Here is a 25,809-nt window from a genome sequence, read left to right on the forward strand (position 1 = left end):
CAGGATCTACTGTTCAGATAGGCTTGTAAACAACAGTGAATGACAGGCTGTTTCCAGGTTTGAGTGAGTAATATGTTTTTAAGGTGAGCAGTTTACAAGCAGCCTTGAAGATGCTGTGCTTAGTAACTTTAAAAATGTTTACTCCTCAGTTTGTTTATAAACAGATATGAACACGAAGTTACATTGTAACACATATGAATCCAAAGTTGTCACTGAAGTTACAAGTGGGTTCTCTCAGTTCCAACAGATTAGTTTTGAAGCTTTTTGGGAAGGGCAAGAAAGAATTCTAGATAGTCAGCTCAAAAAATTCTTAGATATACCAATCAGAAAGTCCTTTATAAAATGCCAAAACACCTTAATCTATACACACTGAGAGAAGATTTTATTTTAAAATGTACCACAGTGAATCGATGTATCCATACCGGTTTTTATAAATGTACACACACACACTCACACACAAAGTATATGTCCTTGATTAAAGACCTGCCCAAAAGAAATAATTACTAGAAAATTAATGTAGATGTTTATGCTTCATTTGACAATTATGACTTATTTAAATTGAGGTTTCGGTTGCTTAGTAATGACTAGTAATAACAATGGCTAGTAATTCCAATGACTAAATAGAGAAATACAAATTTCACTGTTGGTGCCTTACTTGGGTCAAAATTTTTAACAATGGATAACTTTCACCAAAATTCTGGCTCAATTAACCTAAAAATGATTATCCTTCACCACAGAAATTTAATGGAATCCTAAATAACAGCTTACAAACAATTACTCCTGCAATGGGGTATATATTCAGAAGGAATAAGTCATCACTCTTACCAAAATATTCTTTAAGCTCAAAAAGTATTAGGTAATAATAAGTCATTCATATATAAGAGGGTCTCTTGTTTAGATGTTACTACAGATTCTGATTAGGCAGCACCACATTTCTTACTCTTGTGAAGGAGGAACGCCTTTTATAAAACACCTTTGAAGAAGTTTCAATAGATATGTTCAGAGTCAAACACAGCAGCACTTTATTAACAAGGATGAAGTAATATCACAAGGAAATACTCAAAGTCTAAATTCAATGCTATCTTGGGCAGCACAAAATGAATACTAACAAGGGTGGCATCCCAGTGTGCCTGTCTCACAGCTGTTCAGTGGGAAAGTGGCCTATAAGCAAGGAAGACCAGAGCAACACCGACACCACACTGACTGTACAATACTTCATTACTTTGAGACGGGTAATGAATAGTTGTACCCCAAATGACAAAGGCAAATCATTTTAGTATCTATTAACTGGGCCAAAAAGTTCTGTTAAGTTGCCCACTACGGAACTCTGGAAGATTTCCTCTCTACCTAGAAGTCACTGTTCATGCTCCTGACAGGACCATTAAATCTCTCTATCTGAGACACTCCAACCCATCTAACCTCAGAATGCTGGGTCTAGGGTTCAACTTCCTGCAACGCTGATACATTTTCCTTGAGTTCTTTAATGGGGCTAATGTCAGCATAATATCATCATAATCTGAAAACAATATGGGGTCCAAAGGAGTCCTAATTTATATACGTGTGTGTGTATATGTACATACACACATTTCATTACTATATATTTAGTATGTATATATAGTTTCCCATACTCCAGGATTACATGACAGAGAATTTATGGTTAAAACTGATGATGACATTTACTTCAGTTTTTCGGTAGTCATTCATGTAATGAAGTGAAAAACACCAGTGTATTAGTAAGGTCCCTTTTTATCACATATTTCTAAGCAGATACTTGGAATGCTCAGAAGATTCAACTTTCAGTCTCCTAAGGCCTCCTAAGACATAATTTAAAGTGGGATTTGATAGGAAAAAGTATCTTCAGGCTCCAGTTGAAACAGAAGTAGGTTCTGTTTAAATCCTAGGAATCTCTGGATAACATGCCTTGTTTGTGAACCTGAAAAAACACCAGATCACAGCGCACAAAGAGAAAGAATGCAACAGAGATCAAGGTACGAAAATGCCCAATTATTTTGAGTCCTTATCATCTGTGCAAAGCTAGGTGGTACAAGTAGGCCACGTCTGACTAGGCAGAGTTTGAGCAAGATATTTTCCTGTGTGATACCCAAGAAAATCATCTCATGAAAATGTGGGGATGGGAGAGGGAGTAGCTCTGTGCTTCTTGCTGTGTTACCTTTATTATGTTCCTAGTGTCAGTGAGACTAAAAATAGCCTGCAAAGAATGTTCTCATCACCAACCACCTTTTCCACCTTTCTTCTTTTTCTGTTGCTGTTTCTTTTTTGTTGCTGGCGCCCCTGCAGGTTTCTGGTGTCTTGGGGGTATGATATTACTTGTAGATGCTGATGCTGTTGCTGCGCTGCCAGGTCTTGGGGAGGTTGGTGGGCTGCTCACAGTCTTACTGGCGTCCCTGAAATCATCAGATCAGGAGAGTGCTGGTCATTCACATATTCAACGAAGGAAAGGACTATAAAAACGTATGTATGGGATTTCACTTTCTACTCCTAACAACCTCCCACACATATTCTATTTATTTTAAAGAGGGCTCCCAACTTCCTATCCATTTTTCTTTGGAATACAATATTTACTGCTTTATAGTTACAGTAATATATGGTACATGCCAATTTTTAGAAAGCATAGGAAAAAGAAAAAAATTTAAATGACTTATAAACTTACAATGTAAGAATAACTTGTTTAGTAACATTTTTAATATTTCTAGTCATCTTATTTATAGTATCTGTTGTTCTTTATACTCAATTAGTTGAAGGATTCAGTGAGTTAAGCTTCCTTTTGAAGATACTGGAACCCTAACATTTACGATACAATTCTATAATCCTATATTCACTATATACTCAAACCAGAAACACCACCTTTTCTTTACTTTACATAAGCGTACCGGCAAAACACTTATTAAAGATAACTGACTGTATTCCTTATACTTAAAATATATCTTAAAAATTCTTACTAATGATACTGAGTCCGTCTGATCAAGAATCAACCTATGCTCTGAGTGACTTCAGCTGAGGAGCAATGACTTACAGTTCAGATGAAGCTCCTGCAGTTGCTCCCTGGGTCCCTTTTCCAATCTGATCCTTCTTTTTACCCTTCTTTCTTCCCCGGTAGTAAGAACGTTCTCGCATTGGTAGCCATCTTTCTGGGTCTGGGGTCACCTTTGGGTCATAATTTTTAGGCAATTTTCCTGTGTAATAAGTGATAAAGAAATAAGGTATGTCCACAATGTTTTCAAGATAGTTTGCTTAAAGAATGTGTCCAGGCCTGGGAATAAATAACATTAAAACTGAAATAAGTTCATCTGAGAAAGTTTTATTTGTATAATCTAGCCAGGGAAAAGACCTTATTAAGCATGACACAAAATTTCCCATCAAGGAAAAGACTTTACATATGTATCTATTAAAAAAATTTTTTTTAAAGTTTCATTTATTTTTAAATAACTTCTATACCTAATGTGAGGCCCAAACTCACAACCCTAAGATCAAGAGTTCTGACTAAGCCAGACAAGTACCCCTATATAAAAAATATTTAATTTCATTTGGTAAGAGATACATTTTTAACGGAAATAACAAAAAAATTTGCATATTATATAAGAGAGTAGACTGACATTCTTAATACAGAAGAGGTCTTAATAGATAAATCATGCAAAGAAAAACGGGCACTGCTGTAATTTGGGTAAGCCAGGAGAAACAAATCCGTAATCATGTGAAAAACTACTACCTCACAGGGCGCCTGGGTGGCTCAGTGGGTTAAAAGCCTCTGCCTTCAGCTCAGGTCATGATCTCAGAGTCCTGGGATCGAGCCCCACATCGGGGGTCTCTGCTCAGCAGGGAGCCTGCTTCCCCCCCGCCCCGCCTACTTGTAATCTCTGTCAAATAAATAAATAAAATCTTAAAAAAAAAATACTACCTAATTATAAATGAAAAAAGGTAGCAAAATTCTATCAAACTAACAAATATTAAAAGCAGTAACAATACCCAGTGTTGATGAGACAGTAAAAAATACTCAAACACTACGGCAAAAGTGTACAATGGTATAGCCTTTGTAGAGAGCAATTAATTTGGCAGTACTAGTCAAAATTTATACTTCTAGAAATTTATCCTGCAGCTACCCATTAGACACACAGTTATGTGCAAGAATATGGGGGCATCTTGGTGACTCAGTCAGTTGAGCATCCAACTCTTGATGTTGGCTCAGGTCATGATCTCAGGATTGTGGGACTGAACCTGTTGGGCTCCACGCAGAGTGGGGAGTCTCCTTTTCTCCTCCACCCCTGCTTGCACTCTCTCTAAAATAAATAAATCAATCTAAAAAAAGGAATATTCTCTATGGTATTCTTTAAAATAATAAACTAACTTGGGGCACCTGGGTGGCTCAGTTGTTAAGTATCTGCCTTTGGCTCAGGTCATTATCTCCAGGTCCTGGGATCAAGTTCTGTCTCCGGATCCTTGCTCAGCAGGGAGCCTGCTTCTCCCTCTCCCACTCCCCCTGCTTATGTTCCCTCTCTCACTGTGTCTCTGTCAAATAAATAAATAAAATCTTAAAATAAATAAACTAACTTAAGTGTCTATCAATAGGAGAATTATTAAATAAACTACAGTATGCCCATACTCAAAGAAGCTCTAGCTATGGGGACACCTGGGTGGCTGAGTTGGTTAAGGATCTGCCTTCGGCTCAGGTCACTATCCCAGGGTCCTAGGACTGAATCCCACATCAGGCTCCTGGCTCAGATGGGGTCTTGCTTCTCCCTTTGCCAGCTGCTCCCACTGCTCGCGCATGCTCTCTCTCACCTTCCCTATCCCCAACAAATAAAAAAACCTTAAAAAAAAAAAAATTAGAAGCTATAACTATGGGTTAAAAAGTACATTTACATTTAATAATTTGGAGAAATGTCTGCACAATACACTCTAAAGTAGAAGATTAAACCAAATCCTGATGACATTGTTCATATCAATTTTGTAAAAACTTTTACTGACTGAGCATGTAAATGTATAATAATATATGTTTCTATATACAAAAAAGTTAAATTGTAATTATCTCTGGGAGTATGAATTTTGGGGGAATTTTCCATGCTTTATTGCCATTGTTTGTTTGTTTTTAAAATTTTATTTATTTATTTGTCAGAGAAAGAGATCATGAGTAGTCAGAGAGGCAGGCAGAGAGAGGGGGAAGCAGGCTCCCTGCTGAGCAAACAGCCTGATGTGGGGCTCAATCCCAGGACCCTGAGATCATGACCCGGGCCAAAGGCAGAGGCTTAACCACTGAGCCACCCAGGTGCCCCGCTTTATTGCCATTGTATAATGATGGAAGTTTTATTTGTTTTTATAATGAGCATATATCGCTTTTAAGTTTTAAAAAATACCCATCTGGAAACCACAAAAAATAGAAAAAGTGTAAAACTGAAGGCTATTACTACCTGTAGTTGTCAGTTGTTCCCTTGCAATATTACTAATACATAAAACAAATACTTAGCATTCGACTCAATCTCAGGTTTGTTGAGTTCGAGCCCCATATTGGGCATGGAGCCTAATTAAAAATAAATTAAAGAAAGAAGGAAAGAAGGAAAGACAGACAGAATGAATCTGATTTAGAGCAGAGATTTCCCAGACTCAGGAACAGGTAGATGGCTCCAGGCATAACTTCTGACTAGTTGAAGCCAAACATGATAATTCTACCTACTCTTGCCAGGAATTAAAAACACGGCCTAAACCAATCAATGCATGCCATTCCCCTGGTTAATGGTTCCGGCTTGGACAGTGACCTATGTTGGCCCATGAGATTAATCAGAAAGACATGACAACTGCAGAAAGGCCCTCTCTGAACTGCTGGATGTACGTGACAAGCCCTGGGGGTGCCTGGGTGGCGCAGTCAGTTGAGCATCCAACTTTTGGTTTCGATCTTAGGGTCATGAGATTGAGCCTTGTGTTGCGCTCCACGCTCAGCATGCAGTCTGCCCGGGACTCTCTTTCCCTCGTCCTCTGCCCCTGCCCTCCCCAATCCCCGCATGCAGTCTCTAAAATAAATTTAAAAAAAAAAAAAAAGGTAAGCCCTGATGTTGCTAACAGACATATGACTCTAATGGGATTTGGTTTTGTATACAGATGAATAAAAAGATACAACTTCTAGATCAGTAAAGCTTTCCTCTACATAGCCATTTTCATAAACAGCCAGTCTGATGGAGTTCAGTTTGTAGCTGAAAGCAGCCTAAAGAATAAAGAGCTTACTATGTACAAGGCATCTTCACTTGTGGTATCTCATTTAATCCCATGAGGTATAAAATTGTCACATTCCATTTTATAGATGAAAAATTCGGGCAGGTACGTTAAGTAATTCATTTAGTCACAACAAAAGAGCAATGTTAACTACAGCAACAATCTGAATTCAGGCATTCAAACTCTCTAGAGCTGTAGTTTTTTTAAAAAAATTAAATATTAGCTATAGTCAAGATAAGCATCACTGTTCAAAGACAGTAGAGAGAACAGTATTTTTGTCCGAAGACTTTTATGCTGGGCTAAACTTATGCTTTTATCTTGTAAAAGCTAAAGAAAGATAAAAAAAGAAAAAATCCTTACCCTTCTTTTTTTTCTTCTTCTTTTTCAAATCTCCCTGTCTACAAAGAGAAGAAAAATCATTACCATCGTCATGATAAAATATTTACACAGCATTAAACATGTGCAGAAGAGTGAGCTGGGTACTTCATCCTTAGGCATTTAAGATTTGGCTCTGTCTCACCAAAGTTAATGTTAACTAGCTGGGATACTAACACTGATTAAGTTTATTTTATTTATTTATTTATAAAAAGATTTTATTTATTTGACAGAGATAGAGACAGAGACAGCAAGAGAGGGAACACAAGCAGGGGAGTGGGAAAGGCAAAAGCAGGCTTCCCACTGAGCAGGGAGCCCGATACCAGGCTTGATCCCGGGACCCTGAGATTATCACCTGAGTGGAAGGCAGATGCTTAACACCTAAGCCACTCAGACACCCCGATACTGGTTAAGTTTAATCAAGCTTCACACTCTGTAGTTTTTGGAAAATGGTTTTAAATAGAGGATTAGCAAGGTTTTCAGAAAACATATCATTTATATTGCCATACATTGTCTATACAAAAAGAGAAGAAATCTGCATAAGCATGAAAATCTATACTACTTTAAGTTACATGTTTGGCAAAACTAGAGAACAAATAACTAAACTCTTAGAGGCAAAAGAACATGTATGATATCATACATGCAGAGACTATCCCTGGGAGGGTATGTAAGACAAGTAACACTGGTTGTGATCTTGGAGAGAGGAAAGCACACAGGGATGGGAAAAAGCTTTTACTTTCTGTTTTTATCTTCCAAATCTTAAACCTGGTGAGTTTGCTGAATCTCTAAAAATCTTTTTTGCGGGGGCGCCTGGGTGGCTCAGTGGGTTAAAGCCTCTGCCTTCGGCTCAGGTCATGATCCCAGAGTCCTGGGATCGAGCAGGAAGCCTGCTTCCCTCCCCTGACTCTCTCTCTGACTACTTGTGATCTCTGTCTGTCAAATAAATAAAATCTTTAAAAATAAAAATCTTTATTAGGTACACTTAAAAAAAGGGGAGGCGGGCGCCTGGGTGGCTCAGTGGGTTAAAGCCTCTGCCTTCAGCTCAGGTCATGATCTCAGGGTCCTGGGATCGAGTCCTGCATCGGGCTCTCTGCTCAGAGGGGAGCCTGCTTCCTCCTCTCTCTCTCTCTACCTGCCTCTCTGCCTACTTGTGATCTCTCTCTGTCAAATAAATAAATAAAATCTTAAAAAAAAAGGGGGGGGGAAGGCGCCTGGGTGTCTCAGTCATTAGGTGTCTGCCTTAGGCTTAGGTCATGATCTCATGGGATGGAACCCATCAGACTCCCTGCTGGGCGGGAAGCCTGCTTCTTCCTCTCCTGCTCCCACTGCTTGTGTTCCCTCTCTCGCGCTCTCTCTCTTTCTCTCTGTCAAATAATAAAATAAATAAAAATCTAAAAAAAAAAAAAAAGGGAAGGCGTGCTGAAAGGAGCGTGAGAAATTAAAAAAAAAAAAACAACCACTTCAGAAAAATTAAGTACTCTGACAGCTATTAAGAGGAAGACATAAAAATATCTCTGTACATAACCATACGTGATATGCCTCTATGGTCTATGGGAACTATGAAACAGTGAACTAAAAAGATGAGACAGCAACGATTTCTGCTGAGAATTCATTCTATCAAGTCATTCAGTTGTGGAAATTCTTTCCGGGTATCCTGAAGAATAAGAAATTCAACACACAGTGTCATACTTTAAAAAGACCTTCATCTGGGGCGCCTGGGTGGCTCAGTGGGTTAAGCCGCTGCCTTCGGCTCAGGTCATGATCTCAGGATCCTGGGATCGAGTCCCACATCAGGCTCTCTGCTCAGGAGGGAGCCTGCTTCCTCCTCTCTCTCTCTCTGCCTGCTTCTCTGTCTACTTGAGATCTCTCTCTGTCAAATAAATAAATAAATAAAATCTTTTAAAAAAAAAAAAAAACCTTCATTTCTCACCCGGACTATGTAACAGCCTTCTAAACTCTCTACAAATCACTCCCCAGCCATACCTGCAATTTCCCAAAGGTTCTCTGCCATTTGTTACTTATTTGCCTTTGCTCACACTTGGCATAATTCATCCTCCTCAAGAGTCAACACAATCATCTCTTCCATGAGATGATTTCCTAACCCCCGACCGTCCCCAGGAAGGACTATACCATCCCCTTCCCCCGCCCCAGGGTACTCCTCTATGCCCTGCACAATCACAGAACATAAACCTTTATTGCAATTACTGCAATATTTTCTTCTGCTAGACTTAGGTTCTTTTAAGGGCAAGGACCATAACTTATTTTTTTGTCAACAACATAGTGTATCTTCAAAAGAAACTAAACCTCTGGGGTACCTGGCTGGCTCAATCAGTAGAGCACGTAACTCACGATCTCAGGGTTGTGAGTTCAAGCCCCATGTGGGATATAGAGATTATTTAAAAATAAAATCTTAGGGACGCCTGGGTGGCTCAGTTGGCTGGACGACTGCCTTCGGCTCAGGGCGTGATCCTGGAGTCCCGGGATCGAGTCCCACATCAGGCTCCCAGCTCCATGGGGAGTCTGCTTCGCTCTCTGACCTTCTCCTCGCTCATGCTCTCTCTCACTGTCTCTCTCTCTCAAATAAATAAATAAAATCTTTAAAAAAAAAAAAATAAAAAAATAAAATCTTAAAAAGAAAAACAAAACAAAACTAAACTTTTATATCGAAAAGTTAGCATAGAAGCCTTTAATAATACCTAATGAAAATAATGTGAAATAATAATGTGGAATTAAAAAGCCTTAATAATTGTCTAAGGAAAAGGAGAGGATTAAAGGACTAGAAAAGAATTATATTCTAATTATTCAACTCTGAAAGAGGAAAAATAAACACTGAAATTAAATAGGGGGCACCGGGTGGCTCAGTCAGTTAGGCAACCACCTGAGCATGGATGGATGGGGGAAGGGAGGGGGAGAGAGAGAGAAAGAGAGAGAGAGAAAGAATGAAAGAGAGAGAGAGAGATAGAGGGAGGAAGGGAGAAGGAGGGAGGAAGAAAACGTTTAAATAAATGGCATTATTTGAAAATTCCCTTAAGATTTGGCTTGAAGTTTTCATTTTGGGGTTCTTTATAAAGTTTGAGATGGGACTCATATGATGAAATGGAATTTGGGACAAGGCAGTATTTCTGAGACTCCAGTTCCTAATTTTAGTTTTAAAAATTATGAGTAGGATGCCTGGGTGGCTCAGTAGTTAAGCATCTGCCTTTGCCTTGTGATCCCGAGGTCCTGGGACCAAGTCCGGCTCCTTACTCAACAGGAAGCCTGCTTCTCCCTCTGCCTGCAGCAACCCCTGCTTGTGCTTGCTAGTCCTCTCTCTGATAAATAAGTAAAATCTAAAAAAAAAAAATTTTTTGTTCTATTATGAGGATGATAATGCTTTTTTACCAGAGTTCATAATGCAGTTACTCATATAGTGTTGCTGACATATTTTTAAGTTAGGAAAAAATTTACATTTCAAATGGCAGTCAGAAAAGGAGAAAACAGGGATGCCTGAGTGGCTGTCATTAACCATCTGCCTTCAGCTCAGGTTAGGGTTAGAGCTCAGCATCCTGGGATCAAGCCCCACATCAGGCTCCCTGCTCAGCAGGGAGTCTGCTTCTCCCTCACACTCTGGCCTCCCCCACCACCATCTGTGCTCTCTCTAGCTCCCTCTCTCTCAATAAATTTAAAAAAAAAATTTTTTTTTTTAAAAAGGAGAAAACTGAAAAACCATGAAAGCCACAAATTTGGGGAAGGGTTAGATCTCTTCCATTCTCTATTCATCCCAAGTCTCTATTCATGGAATCTTAAACATTTCACTATAGGCCTCACTGTGATTCTGAGATGGCCAGTGGGAGAATAATAAGATTTGACTTCTTTAAAGTTAATGAAGCTAGCTAATCTTTCCTCCAAATCAGCAAAATAAACCTCATCTGAACTGAGTATAGAATGACTAAATGGTGTGCTAAATATACATAAAAAATTTACAGGTAAATAAAGTAGGGGACAACCAGCTAATGGAATACTATGCATAAAAAGAACGAAATACGTCTATATTAAGAATATGGAGAAGGGACACCTGCATGGCTCAGTTAAATGTCTGACCTGGGCTCAGGTTATTATCTCAGGTCCAAGGACTGAGCCCCGCCTTGGGGCTCCCTGCTTCTCCCTCTGCCCCTTACCCCTGCTCACGCTCTCTTTTCTCTCAAGCAAATAAATGAAATCTTAAAAAAAGAAAAAAAGAACATGGAGGAATCTCCACAACTTAGTAAAGGAAACCAAGGTAGAAAACAGTTAAGTACAATGTAATCCCCTCTGTAAAAAAATGATAAGTAAATCAAAAAACCCAAGGAAAATATTTCTAAATCACCTTTGTGTGTAAATACAAAGAAGATCCTGAAGGATATACACTCAATACAAAAGGTTCATTTGGGGGTGTGATGGGGGGAAGTGGTAAACAGAACGAGGACTAAGAATTGGGTATAGCAAAAAAGAGGGTAAAAAGAAACAAGAGGGACTTAACCTTTATTCAGGAGGAATTTTCAGAGAATGCATTTTTCATTCCTTATGTAATTTAAAGTCCACATTAGTGAAAGTTACAACGAAAATATTACCCTTGCTCCTTTGGTTGGCTATCTCCAGCAACTTTTCCACCCTTTTTCCGAATGTAAGTAGCACCAGGAGAATTTTCAAGAGCCTCCACATCTACTTTTAGAGACATGCTATCTGATGAGGGCAGGTGTTTACTAAGGCTGGAATCGAACAGGAGTTCAGGAACACAATGCATACACATATATATGTCTGCCAAAAGAAAAAGTCTTTTTTTAAAATATCCTTTCTCAAAAGTGAAAAAAAAAAAAGTTCTCAAATCTTCTATAGAATAATAAATTAGGGGCGCCTGGGTGGGTAAGTCCATTAAGAATCTGCCTTCGGTTCAGGCCATGGTCCCAAAGTTATGGAACTGAACCCTTAATTGGGCTCCCTGTTCAGCAGGGAGTTTGCTTCTCCCTATGTCCCTCACCTCTGCTCATGCTGTCTTTCTCTCAAATAATGAAATTAAAAAAATAAATAACAAATCAGTTGATAAGTTCAATTATATATTATATACTCTGAAAAAATAAATCATAATCTAATCATCTATTTGTTAACTCAGTGCTGTACTTCAAGATGGGGTTTAATAAAATCTCTATTCCAAAACAACTACCAAACATAGATTTGCTCGCCACAAAGGTCTGATTTGTGGCTACTTCCATGACTCCACCTTGGGTTTGGGAGCAAACCCTGATGAGACTATGATCCAAACTCAGCCAATCAGGGCACTGAATCTCTTATCTTCAGTAACTGTTAGACATGTGATTTAAGGCAGTTCAATGAGAATGACATTTCAGAATCTTTTACAACTACCCAAATAAAATGTGCTTTTTCTTTTTCTTTCTTTCTTTTTTTTTTTTTTTTTTTTTTTGCGGCTGGACTTGAACCTGAAGAGATATAAACTGCATCTTGACTTCATTTTTGCTTCTGGATCAAACCGTACCCCAAGTTGGATCTATCACTGTATTTTTCAGTCATGTTGATCAATAAATTCTCATTTTTGCTCTTACTAGTTAGAAGAGTGCTCCGTTTGTTTGCTGAAATTTACAACATAAAAAGCCATGGTCAAAATAGGTATTGGAAGGGATCTAGCATGCTACTTGGGAACTGTCTGGAATAATAAAAAACTCAAAAGGATACGCTTTTGCCTTCTCAGGATCTACAAGTGAGTAAGCAGAAATAAGCTGCGCCAGGGTGTGAATATCTTTTGGATTTTGTCTAAAAAAAAAAGAAAGAAAGAAAGTTAGTGAACAGTTTATGAACCTGGAAAAAATAAACAAGCAAAATAACCTCCTTGTATCAAATAACAGCAATAAAATTTGCATTTTTACATCTTCAGCTTTCAGAACTTACTTCCATAGCTGTTCTAGGTCACTAATTGCCTCTTTCTTCCGCCCATATTTGAGTTTGAAGTTTGCAGCTTCTCTTATCAAGGACAAATGAGCAGAAGATTTGGGCTAAAGGTTCAATAAAAAAAGGAAAAAATTTTAACTTAGATATCTACCAAGCACATGAAGTTACTATATTCATTAGACCCTTAAGATGGACCTATCTATTAAATTCCTCAAAGTTTTATTGAATGAACCAAACAACAACAACAAAATCACACAAACATACAGGGAGGGAGGTAGACAAATTATACAAGTGATGGCCAATTTTTCAGTGTATGAATTTGGATCACAGCCTATCTTGTTTTAGATTGTTCACAATTAGAAATATTTTCTTATAATCAAATCTTAAAGATATGTCACCACAGTTCTCAGGCATTAACGCAGTATTTCCCAGAACACTGCTATCCCTCTACTGTCAATAGTGCCAACAGTATAAATGCCACCTGTGTGCATGTGTATTTATAACCTGAATACTGCCTATGCAGAGACTCATATTGGAAAAAAATGAAGATGTTCCTGTTCCATGTAAATATGAGATACAATTATTTTTTCTTTTTTTAAAAGATTTTATTTATTTATTTGACAGAGAGATAGAAAGAGAGCACAAGAAGGCAGAATGGCAGGCAGAAGGAGAGGGAGAACCAGGCTCCCCGCTGAGCATGGAGCCAGATGTGGGGCTCAATCTCAGGGCCCTGGGATCAGGACCTGAGCCAAAGGGAGACGCTTAATGATTGAGCCACCCAGGCGCCCCATGAGATAGAATAATTGCACATATTGATGTTCCACCACTTACTACCATCCACAAGCTCTCTAGCCACTAAAGATGAGCACTCCCACATGTGCTCATGTATTATCTTTTGAGATTATACACAAATACACATAATGAGCCAGAAAGGACTTCAAAACCGTAACTGAGCTTTTTTTTCATTTTGAAATAATTCTTATTTCTAGTAGCTTTATTTGGATCTGGTATACTTTAAAAAAAAATTAATTTGACAATCTAACAGTATAGTGACTTGGAATATTTCAATTCTCGTAACTTGAGCTCACTCCTACACCTTTTTAGTTTTGCAGAAACATGCCCTCAAAACAATTTACTTACCTGATGATTTTGATACCACTGGATAGCTTGTGTGAAGACCTCAATGGCACTATCAATATCCTCCTCATGGCTGTACATAGTCACTAATGCAGATACCTACCCAGACAAAAGTATAAATTAATGAATAAAATTTCCCCTTCTTTCCCAGAATAAGCTTTTTGAGAATGAAAATATTAGGAAAAAATAGCAAATAAAAGTTGTTAGGCTCCCTGCCTGTACCAAATTCGTCATAAAAATTATTATATTTCTAGGTCTTAATAACTAGAAATACCATATACAACCATGGTTCCTAAATACAAAGGTAGTTATCTATAAAATATAACTTTCCTCTTAAACCAGTGTCAGTTCACACTTTGTTACTAGTGCATAGCAAGGTAAGTGTTAACAGTTGAGAATAAGTGCTTAGAAAATTAGTTTATATAATAAAACACTGCTGGGACATCCAATGTGTGATCAGTGAGCTACACACCAGTGTGGCTCAATTTCCATGGTAAGTTCTATCTGGCCTGAGCTACAAAAGGCCAGTGAAAAGCTTGCTTGGTGTGCTGGAGGGACAGCAAGGAGACCCATGGGGCTAGAGTAGAGCGAGAGGAGGAGGAGCAACATGAGATGAGGACAGAAAGGAAACAGAACCAAGAAGCTGGATTGTTGAGAAAATCATTAAAACTGATGAACCTCTGGCTAAATTGATCAGAAAACAAAAAACAAAAAAGAAGACCCGAATAGCCAGTACCAGGAATGAGAGAGGGTCTTCAGATATTAAAGGGATAAATAGGAAATACCTGAACAACTTTTATGCCAGTAAGTTCCACAATGATGAAATGGACAAATTTCTTGAAAGGTAACAGAAGGCCAGATATGAAATTTTAGGAATTTGTATTTGATTCTAATAGAGAATAATTGTAGTCCAGTCTTGAAAATGTTAATCTTCAAAGGAGAAAGCATTATCATAATAGTATTATATATTTACGAGTGCCAACTGTAAACGAGCTGTATTAGAGGATATAGACATGAATAAAAGTGCCTAATCAATAAATGTACATACCACCACCAACAGTGTTAGTCTCTATTTTGAAACAGATGCTTTCACAGCTATATTGGTGATTTCAATCTGTGATGACTGAATCAACACAGAACTAAAAACTACATTTATTAGCCACTATCACTAAATTTTTTAACTCAAAATATCACACTGAAGACATGATAAAAAAATTTAGGCTAAGAAATTCCCTATACGGGTCTTAGGTTGTTTAAGGTTGGCTTTTAGTGATAATATAAGGCTTAAATAGTGCCTGGCATATTTGCCTGAATAATAAATCAATCCAAAGCAGAACACAAAATGACATTAAATGCAGACCAGATAAGTAACTTATTTTCACCACTACTCCTACGAATAAACTACTACTCCTATGAATAAACAGAAATTAAATACAAAGAAACACCAAACATACCAATAGATTATATAATCCCACTGCTTTTATGGTCTTATTTTAGTTATAAACTCACCATGCCTGGTTTATGCTTTAACTCTTCTATGCTTCTCAATATTAGACATGCTTTGGATATATTACCTTAAGAAATTAAAAACATCATCATTATCATACTGAAGTAAGCTTATTATTAAAAACAACAACAAATTTAAGTCCTATTTTGTAGAATCTCAAAAAACATTTTTTTGCCAAATTTTTAAAACCACATAGTTCACAACTACTTCAGAAACAATTCAACCATGTTTCCATTAAAATATTTTATTTTTTTTAAATTTTTTTAATTTTTTTAAATATTTTAATCGTGATAAAATAATTATTAATACCTTGGGAAATTTTCAGCTGTGCCATGGTCAGCTTAATTTCAGCTGCATTTTCTGGATGCTGATCTGAAAACTCCTAAAACATTTTTAGTTGGAGAAAAAAAAAAACAAAACACAATTTACACAACTAACAACACACAGTTCAATTATCACTTCTACACAGAACATTAAAATCCAATGTTTTGGTTTTTTTAAAGATTTTGTTTATTGGGGCGCCTGGGTGGTTCAGTGGGTTAAGCCGCTGCCTTCGGCTCAGGTCATGATCTCAGAGTCCTGGGATCGAGTCCCGCATCGGGCTCTCTGCTCAGCAGGGAGCCTGCTTCCTCCTCTTTCTCTGCCTGCCTCTCTGCCTACTTGTGATCTCTCTCTGTCAAATAAATAAATAAAATCTTTAAAAAAAAAAAAAAAGATTTTGTTTATTTATTTGACACTGAGAGAGATCACAAGTAGGCAGAGGCAGGCAGAGAGAGAGGGGGAAGCAGGCTCCCCACTCAGCAGAAGGCCCGATGTGGGGCTCGATCCCAGGACCCTGAGACCAGGACATGAGCCGAAGGCTGAGGCACAACCGACTGAGCCACCCAGCTTTAAAATATTAAAGTCTGGTTTCAGGTCAAAATTTTAATTCTGGAAAAATTTTGAAACAAAATTTGAAAAATTTTGTTTTAAAATTATGCTCTGAAAGTGTAATAATACCAAGTTCCAGGAAATCACAATTAGAGAAATAATAAGATTACTACATAGTTTTGTTTGTTTAAGTAAAATACTCAAATAGATGCTGTCTCCTTACTGAGGATACCAGCTAGGTAATTTTGCCCTTCAGGATGGTCCTAATTTTACCCTGTTCAACTTTCCACGATATTGAACCCTCAGGAATTTCAAACATGTAATCTAATAGCTGATTTAGGATGATGAAAACCAAGTTAGTATCTCTGTATTGTTTGAGGTTTTGGACTGGGACTCATTGGAAAATACATTACTGGAAAAAAGAGGTTAAGCATACTCTGGCATCATAAACCTAAAACAAACCTTTAACTAATGCTAAATTGATCTTCAAATGAAAACCATTCTTCAGGTTTATGGTAAACATCCACTAATGCATATGTTTTTAAAAAAATTTTTTAAAGTAGGCTCCCGACTCAATGTGGAGCCCAGCACAGGGCCCGAACTTACCCACCCTGAGATCAAGACCTGAGTTGAGATCAAGAGTCCAACACTCAACCAACTGAGGCACCCCTGTGCCCCAAAATGTATATGAATGTACATAAAATGTACGTAAAACATAAAACATAAAATGTACATAAAACAAAGCTGTAGCTCAAGAATTCACTACAGTGACACTCTGGAATTTGTCTAGTGGTATGTTACCTACTAGTTTTCCGACTTCATTTGCAAGTTTGCAGGCTATTATAATGAAAATGAAACAACAATGCAACTACATGACAACTTATTAAAAATTCAAATAATTCCTTTACCTGAAGCAGCTCTATTGCTTTTGCATGTTGCTTTTCACGGCAGAGCTGGGCAGCTTGGATTAATACAGGCAGGAGATGCTCAGGACTTTGGGACTGTAAACTGGCAGATATTTTGCGGCACTGTTCTGCCTAAAAAACAGCATTTCCCCGCCCCCGCCCAAAAATAAGCTGGTTAATGCAAGTAAACATTAAGTGACCAAAAAGAAAAGGAGGGATGGGGATGGAAGGGAAAGGAGCTCAGCTGAGAGACAATAGTGAAGAACTATCTAGGATAAAGAAGTGGTTTATAGTGTCTATTCTCAATTTTTTCCTGTAAGAAGATTTCCATTTATTGAATTTAAGCTATGAGTTGCAAAAGGATTTAGGAAAGGACTAGTTCTTTGGGTGGGGGTGGTGGGCAGAAGGACAAAGAGAATCTCAAACAGGTTCCACGCCCTGCTTAGATCCCAACATGCAACAAGGGCTTGGTCTCACAACCCTGAGATCATGACCTGAACCAAAATCAAGAGCTGGATGTGTAACCCACTGAGGCACCCACGCATCCGAGAAAGGACTAGTTCTAAATATTAATTTGGATGCTTAAGTTCCAGAGTTTTGTTTAAAAAAAGAAAATACAAGTATCACCTTCTGCTTAAAGCAACAAAATGTATAGGTATTTCTTGCCGAAGTATTCAAGAATAATCTGGCTCAGTTCTACATAATAAAAATGTTACTGCCTCTCACTCTCCCACTGAAAACCTCTGCTATGGAAGAATATGAAATCTTTAGAATTAATCCATATTAGAATTAGAATTGGCCTCCTCAGCATTTGCAACTTGAATAATTATGCACAAACTATAATGAAAGACAGATCTTAAACCTATAATCACAGCTGACATCTCTGATGATTTCTACTTTAATTCAGAGAGATCAGAAATAAGATGAGAACAGTACCTCACAAGTGTGAAAAGTGCTCTCTTCCTCTTAAAAGGTAGCTACAGACTTTTGCAAATAATTGGGCAAATCACTTGTTTAACAAAATCTATGAAATATGACATTCTGAAACATACACTGGTGTAAGACAAAAAATATACACAGATTGGACTGTTGCATCCATTATGCCTCATATGCCATACTCCAAAAGGTTTAGCAATGAGAGCAATGAGAGATTTGTTACTTACCTGATTTGTGTACATAGCAAGTAAAGCTTTGTTAAATTCTATAGCTTGCAGCTGTTTCTTAGAAAGCTTAAACTCTACTCCTTCTGCATTGGTTAATTTCACCTTCTTCTTGGAGTCAAAGACATTTTGGTCCTGACAAAGAAAAGTTCATCTGCCATTAACAACAATCTCAGACTTTAATCTTTTAACACTTCAAGGCTTTACTCCTCTTCCACTTAGTTATTTTATATACAAGAGAGCTTGGAAGACAATACATCTACCTGGTTAGGTTGTTTAAACCCCTAAAAAATCTGTCTTGGGTTCTTGGTTTTCTTTTGATTTATCCTTCCACTATTAACTGCTTGTTTTGAGCTTCTTCTTTTTTTTAAAGATTTTATTTATTTATTTGACAGAGAGAGATTACAAGTAGACAGAGAGGCAGGCAGAGAGAGAGAGAGGGAAGCAGGCTCCCTGCTGAGCAGAGAGCCCGATGCGGGACTCGATCCCAGGACCCTGAGATCATGACCTGAGCCGAAGGCAGTGGCTTAACCCACTGAGCCACCCAGGCGCCCCTGTTTTGAGCTTCTTGAAAAAGTGGACAGAACAAATCTGACACTGGAAATCAGGACTACAAAGGTACAAAGAAGGCTACAATCTACAAACTATGCCCTTTAGAGTTTAGATGACAAATGAGGAAAGTAATTCTTTCCTCTTTGAAAGTCACTATGTAAGCAAATCATTAAAATTCAGAAATAGATTCACACTCCTTTTGAAACCATTTTTAGCAAAAAAAGCTAATGTAACATAGGTACTATTTTTCTTTTCCTTAAGGCCCTTCTCACCTAGGCAGTAGCTCAAAGAAGCTCAAATTCCCAAACTTCTATGTGCAGCACACACAGTGTTATCTGCCTTTAAAAAGTCCTGTTAAGGGGCACCTGGGTGGCTCAGTGGGTTAAGCCGCTGCCTTCGGCTCAGGTCATGATCTCAGGGTCCTGGGATTGAGCCCCGCATCGGGCTCTCTGCTCAGCGGGGAGCCTGCTTCCCCCTCTCTCTCTGCCTGCCTCTCTGCCTGCTTGTGATCTCTCTCTCTGTCAAATAAATTAATAAATAAAATCTTAAAAAAAAAAAAAAAAGTCCTGTTAAGAATTACAGAATGTCCGGGCGCCTGGATGGCTCAGTAGGTTAAAGCCTCTGCCTTTGGCTTAGGTCATGATCTCAGGGTGCTGGGATCAAGCCCTGCATCAGGCTCTCTGCTCTGCTCTCTGCTCTGTGGAGAGCCTGCTTCCCCCACACCTGCCTGTCTCTATGCCTACTTGTGATTTCTCTCTCTCTGTGTCAAATAAATAAATATAATCTTTAAAAAATATATATATTCACAAATAAGTGATAAACTATGTTTTTCAAACCAGGTCTTCTACTAGTTTGAAGACTAAAAGGAGACAAAGAAGAAATCTAAAATAAATACCACTTAATGAGTTTGAAGCTTCAAACCACTGTAAAATTATTTTAACGTACAGCAAAAAACTTTCATATATATCAATTTTTTTTTAAAAGATTTTATTTACTTGAGAGAGAGAGAGAAAGCACAAGCTGGGAAGGACAGAGGGAGAGGGAGAAGCAGACTCCCTGCTGAGCAGGGAGCCCAACGCAGGACTAGATTCCAGGACCCCAAGACCATGACCCGAGCCAAAGGCAGACAGTTAACCGACTGAGCCACCCCACTGCCCCACACATAAATCAATTAAGAAACCAGATTTCTGGGACGCCTCGGTGGCTCAGTTGGTTGGACGACTGCCTTCGGCTCGGTCATGATCCCGGAGTCCCCCATCAGGCTCCCAGCTCCATGGGGAGTCTGCTTCGCTCTCTGACCTTCTCCTCACTCATGCTCTCTTTCACTGTCTCTCTCTCAAATAAATAAAATAAAAAAAAAAAAAAAAGAAAGAAAGAAAGAAACCAGATTTCTGGTTGGTTCTCTTCTGTACCCTTTTAATACTTCAATTCATCATGCATACCACTACCAGACTTCTCTTAAACTTTGTTATCATGGCACTTACTAAAAAAATTTGATTTTCAAGGCCTTCTATACCATACCATTCAATCTAAATTTTAAAAATTTTGGGGGTGCCTGGGTGGCTCAGTGGGTTAAAAGCCTCTGCCTTCAGCTTGGGTCATGATCCCAGGGTCCTGGGATCGAACCCCACATCAGGCTCTCTGCTCAGCAGGGAGTCTGCTTCCCCCTCTCTCTCTGCCTGCCTCTCTGCCTGCTTGTGATCTCTGTCAAATAAATAAATAAAATCTTAAAAAAAAATTTTTTAAATTTTAACTAGCATGTGTGTATCCTCTTAATTTCTGTTTTCTCACTTTCTTCCCCTAAGTCATAAGTATTTCTCTGTATGTTCCTTTGCTTATGCTGTTGTTTAACCTTCAAACCATAACTCTCTTTATCAAGGGTCAGCTACAAATTTGCCAGCTCAGAGATCTTTTCTTTCGCCAATACTGTAGTTAAAAGCAAAACATTTAAACATGCACATTTTTTTTCAATATCAGAATGAGACTTTTAAATGATGTAATGATTGAGACTGACTTTCATGATTTCTTTTGCATTATCTATTGAATTCAGCACTATTTTGAATAAAAAGTCTGTTGACTCAAGAAAGTTAGGGTGGTATATCCTTCTCCTCTGTGATCTCTCTTGCTCTCACTCTCTCTCAAATAAATACATTTCTTAAAATCTTAAAAATAAAAATAGAGATGGGTGCCTGTGGCTCAGTCTTTTAAGCATCTGCCTTCAGCTCAGGTCACGATCTCAAGGTCCCAGGATCGAGCCTCCCATTGGGCTCCCTGCTCAGCATCAAGTCTGATTCTCCCTCTCTCTGTGATCTCTCTCTCAAATAAAGTTTTAAAAAATATATTTTTTTAAAAGTTTGGTATATACTTAACAACAAGATTAAGATATCTAGTGTTTCATACACTCTCCTTCCCGTAATTGTAACACATAAAATGAAATCATCCTCACAGCATTTCAAATAATTCACACACACAGGCAAGTATATAATGTTGCTAAGATTCAAATGCCAGAATCAATTTTTGAAAAACTAAACCATGCCAAAGGCCTGCAACACGCTCTCTCTACTACTCTCTCTAATGCCATCATCTCAGCTCTGGAGCCCTCTGAATTTCTGCTATTGGAGGAGGGAAGTACCATGAAGGACTTCGTGGAGTCAAGACACTAGAATCTGAATCCAAGTTCTACCTCTAACAGGCTGTGACCTTATACAAATTACTTAACTCCTTTTAGCCTCAGATTATATTCCTACAAATTGGAGGCAAGTACTGCCACCTAAAAATATAAGAAGATAGCACTTGAAAAATCACAGTTTATCAAAAGAAATCAAATGTTTCTTTTCTTTTCTTTTCTTTTCTTTTTAAGATTTATTTATTTATTTGACAGAGAGGGAGGTCACAAGTAGGCAGAGAGGCAGGCATCGAGGCAGGTAGAGAGAGACGGGGAAGCAGGCTTCCTGATGAGCAGAGACACTGATGCAGGGCTTGATCCCAGGACCCTGAGATCATGACCCAAGCTGAAGGCAGAGGCTTAACCCAGTGAGCCACCCAGGTGCCCCAAATGTTATTTATTTTCTATGGACTTCAATTTCAACTCTTAAATGTTCTTCCATTAAAACAATGTTCTAGGGGTGCCTGGGTGGCTCAGTGGGTTAAAGCCTCTGCCTTCGGCTCAGGTCATGATCCCAGGGTCCTGGGATCGAGCCCTGCATCGGGCTCTCTGCTCAGCGGGGAGCCTGCTTCCTCGTCTCTCTCTGCCTGACTCTCTGCCGACTTGTGTTCTCTGTCAAATAAATAAATAAAATCTTTAAAAAAGATGTTCTAAATGGTGGTTAATTTTACTAGTACGGTACTCTTTAGGATCGTTTATATTCATACTTGTAAATTTTTTTTTAATAAATTTTATTTATTTATTTGACAGACAGAGATCACAAGTAGACAGAGAGGCAAGCAGAGAGGAGGAAGCAGGCTCCCCGCCGAGCAGAGAGCCCGATGCGGGGCTCGATCCCAGGACCCTGGGATCATGACCTGAGCCGAAGGCAGAGGCTTTAACCCACTGAGCCACCCAGGCACCCCCATACTTGTAATATTTTATATGTGGCTTTGGGGTGGGCATGTCTCCCTTTCCCCAAGATAAAAACCACCAGAAAGAAAAAAATTGTATATAGAAAACTTGTCCTCAGACTCACTAGATGAAAATGACACATAAAATACACACATGCTTAGTTTAAAACTCCAAACAATTTATTTTTCAATATACAGATTCTCCACATTATTATAAACTGGGAAAAGCGTAAGACTGTCCAAAGACTGTAACTGCAAAAAAGTTTTATTAGCTGAATATAGCATGCAGAATCATCATCATAAAAGTTAAGCTGTGATTGTGATTTTGCTACAACCAGACTGTGCTACAGAAAAAAGAAGTTAACCTGGGATGAAGCAGGTAATACGTTTTCAATGTAAAATACAAGTTTAAGAAAGCCATGGATAAGCCATACCTTGTTAATAGTAATGATGTTGTTTGCAATCACAGCTAGCAATCCCACATCTGTTGGCCTGTGAACAATAAGCAACAGTCAAAAAGAAACAAACTTTTAAAAGAGTCTTCATCCCCTATAAAAGGTACTTCATTTTAATAACTTACTTACTTTAGTTTTATTATCTGATTGTAAAGTTGCAACGCTTCCTCTGTACGACCCTGTAGCTGCAGAATATAGGCCATCTGCCCATGAATGATGGCCAGTTCTGCCTGTGGGTCTTCCTCAGTCCCATCCTAAGGAGAAAAAGAAATTGTTTCCCCCTGTAAATTCTCCAAATCCATCTCCATATTTATGAAGTATTCCAAACATTCAAAAGGTACACAATCTTAAACAGAACATATGATTTTCAGAAAACTTTCCTTAGAATCAGTTTGCTTAAATTTAGGAATTTGATAAAGGTGATTTCAAAAGCAAATTACTGTGTAAACAAGTGAGCACCAGAAAACAATGAAAGACTGGTGAAAAGGCTAACAACTGTTAAGGACCCTATAATGAAACTACTTCATGACTGTCTTTAAGACAACTGGAAATCATGACTGTTGGATTATTTGTGGTTCATTTAAGAAATATGCATGGGATTCCTATGAAAAGACCCATATGCAAAGATCTGAGCCTTACATCTAAAACAAGAGAATGAATTTATATTAATATAAATTTAAAATAAAATGGATATGGCATATGAAAATTCTGGTATTGTAATTTCCCAGCCTAAGACTCCCATCAAATAATTGATCAAGAGGATTTTTTACTACGATTTATATTTAATAAATCACCACCTATTCCAACAAGTCAATAAATACTACAATGATAATACTACAATAAATACTATAATGACAATGAAGCGCCCTACAAATTTATATTAGTCAGAAGTGTAAAATTTGGGTTTACTAACAGTGGAATACTTACAGAATCTTCTGATAATGAGCGGTGGCAAAGATCTATAGGAAAAAATGATTTTAAAATTAATATTGCAGGGTAACTCTCATTCCTTTCACCATTCTGAAGAGTAAGAATTAAATTCTTGGGCAGAAGATTTCAAGATAATTTTATAACAAGCAAATTCGTAATTTATTATTAGCATCAACATAAATAATAATAAACATTACATAAATACTATCAGTCCTGGACTATTCTAGCTCTCTGGCATTCTTCTTTCATTTGTAATCTCTAGGTTAAAAAAAAATTTAAGGGCATTGAAAAAATATAAATGCAACAAATGTTCATAGCAAAAAAATCAATGACAAAAATGTAGTAAAGACAATAATCCCACCACCAAGAGACAACCACTAGTAGCATTTTCATTACTATTTTTAAAATGCAAAGGCACAGCTGCTTTTAAAATGAAAGTGTGCTATTCCATATACTATTTTGAAACCTCCCTTCCCCATTTATTATATTGTGGACATCTTTATAATTAAGATCTACATTATTATTATTTTTGAAAAAGATTTATTTATTTATTTATTTTAGAGATGGGGAGAGGGAGGGATGGAGGGAGGGAGGGGAGAAGCAGACTCCCCGCTGGGCATGGAGCCTGATGTGGAGCTAGATCCCAGGACCCATGAGATCATGATCTGAGCCAAAAACCAGAGTAGGACCTTTAATGGACTGAGCCACCCAGGTACCCCTAGATCTACATTTTTGTTTTAAATGACTGCATGATATGTTTATGTCAGATATTTATGTTATGTTTATGTTAGATGTTTACCTCAAAAATAAGGTCTGGTATGGATGAAAATGGACAAGTACTCTGGCTTAGGGATTAGACACAAATAGGGAAGATATGCTAAAATGCCAAGAGAAAGGCTAGATGAATTTTGAGAAATTCCCACTGCTTCATATAATTTCCAATTATATAGTTTCCAATTATAAATCTCACAAAAGTCAAATTCAATTTTTGGAAATGATGTTTTAAGTTATACGCACATTACAATTACACATAATTTTAATAAACTTCCAACCTTCAGCTTTTTGCAGGATTTTCATTGCTTGGCTCAGCTGGCCTTGTCCTATCAGAGCACATGCAGCATTGTAGCATAGTTCGTGTGTGCCTTCTTGGAGGCCCAAGTTCTCCTGTCATGGAGCAAAATACCAGTCAAACACTAGACAGGAATCTCATCTCATAGCTGTGTGGGTACACGGGGATACTCACTGGAACCACTTTTTCCCAATTGCTTTGAGCTGCAACTACAGCTGAAAGGTTTGTTTTTCTCTCTTCATCATAATCATCTTGGGAGTTTCGGACGAGATCTCTATACACCACTAAGCATTCATCATAGCGTTCTAATCGGTATAACTACGGGGACAAATACCAAGTAAAAGATCAGAGGGGAAGACAGATGTAGTATTATGCTTCAAACATCATATAAACCCTTTTTTGAATCACTAAGTAGGAAAGCTTATTCAGCAAGATACAGGCAGTCAACAGTCTTTCCCTTACAATTTTTCAATTAGTTCTGGGTGCTATTAACTCTTCCAAAAACTGGGAATGAATGACTCTCTACTATACTGTAGATCTACAGCCATGATTCAAATAGAAGTCATTGTATTACCTCCTTCCTGAGGTTAGGAAAGTGCCTAAGTAGGTTGTGAAACAAAACCTGTCCAAAGAAATCACCCTGCTACCTAAATCTGACTTACAATGAAAAAATTTTCCCACCCACAAAACGATTGTTAAGCCCCAGTGAACAGGAACAAAATTGGATGTTAACAAAAGGACTTAACATTTCTTAGGAGTTCACTATATTTAATCTTCATTTCCTTTTCCTAGATAGGGAAAAGCTAGGATAGGGTTAATATCAAGTACATAAAATACAATTCTTGCTTATTTCATTCAAGTTGTTCTCAAAGGGCAATAACAACTGCCACTCTGGGTAAATTAAGTCAACTATAAATGACCAGGACTCATGCCCTTCATCAAACTCAGAATGTTGGCATTTACCCTATATTTGCCCAGCTTACCTTAAAAGTTCTTTATAAACCTACAATCCATGAACTTGTCCAAATCTTTCTCCAACCTATATGTATTATTTAACTCTTACTATCTCTTGGAGACAATACATGTATTACATTATTTGCCCTGACATTTTAAAAATCTTTAAGAGGGTTTAGTTACTTCTAAAACATTCCTG

General features: G+C 37.9%; 1 protein-coding gene across 1 annotated transcript in view; it reads right to left on the bottom strand.

Annotated features, from left to right (window-relative positions):
* Positions 1–361: 361 nt before the first annotated feature.
* Positions 362–25,809, bottom strand: part of SRP72 (signal recognition particle 72) — a 31,454-nt gene continuing 6,006 nt past the window's right edge. Inside the window, exons 4-19 of the mRNA XM_044226048.1 lie at positions 24,831–24,974; positions 24,640–24,751; positions 23,585–23,616; positions 22,787–22,911; positions 22,637–22,694; positions 18,096–18,227; positions 16,936–17,064; positions 15,467–15,539; positions 15,160–15,224; positions 13,654–13,749; positions 12,514–12,617; positions 12,301–12,378; positions 11,184–11,321; positions 6,580–6,617; positions 3,035–3,194; positions 362–2,405 (exon numbers count right to left, since the gene is read on the bottom strand). Of these exons, the coding sequence (XP_044081983.1) occupies positions 2,228–2,405; positions 3,035–3,194; positions 6,580–6,617; positions 11,184–11,321; positions 12,301–12,378; positions 12,514–12,617; positions 13,654–13,749; positions 15,160–15,224; positions 15,467–15,539; positions 16,936–17,064; positions 18,096–18,227; positions 22,637–22,694; positions 22,787–22,911; positions 23,585–23,616; positions 24,640–24,751; positions 24,831–24,974 (1,662 nt within the window). The 3' untranslated portion in view covers positions 362–2,227. The remainder of the gene's footprint in view (positions 2,406–3,034; positions 3,195–6,579; positions 6,618–11,183; positions 11,322–12,300; positions 12,379–12,513; positions 12,618–13,653; positions 13,750–15,159; positions 15,225–15,466; positions 15,540–16,935; positions 17,065–18,095; positions 18,228–22,636; positions 22,695–22,786; positions 22,912–23,584; positions 23,617–24,639; positions 24,752–24,830; positions 24,975–25,809) is intronic.

The sequence above is a fragment of the Neovison vison genome, chromosome 11, assembly GCF_020171115.1.
Source record: "Neovison vison isolate M4711 chromosome 11, ASM_NN_V1, whole genome shotgun sequence".
Lineage (NCBI taxonomy): Eukaryota > Metazoa > Chordata > Mammalia > Carnivora > Mustelidae > Neogale > Neogale vison.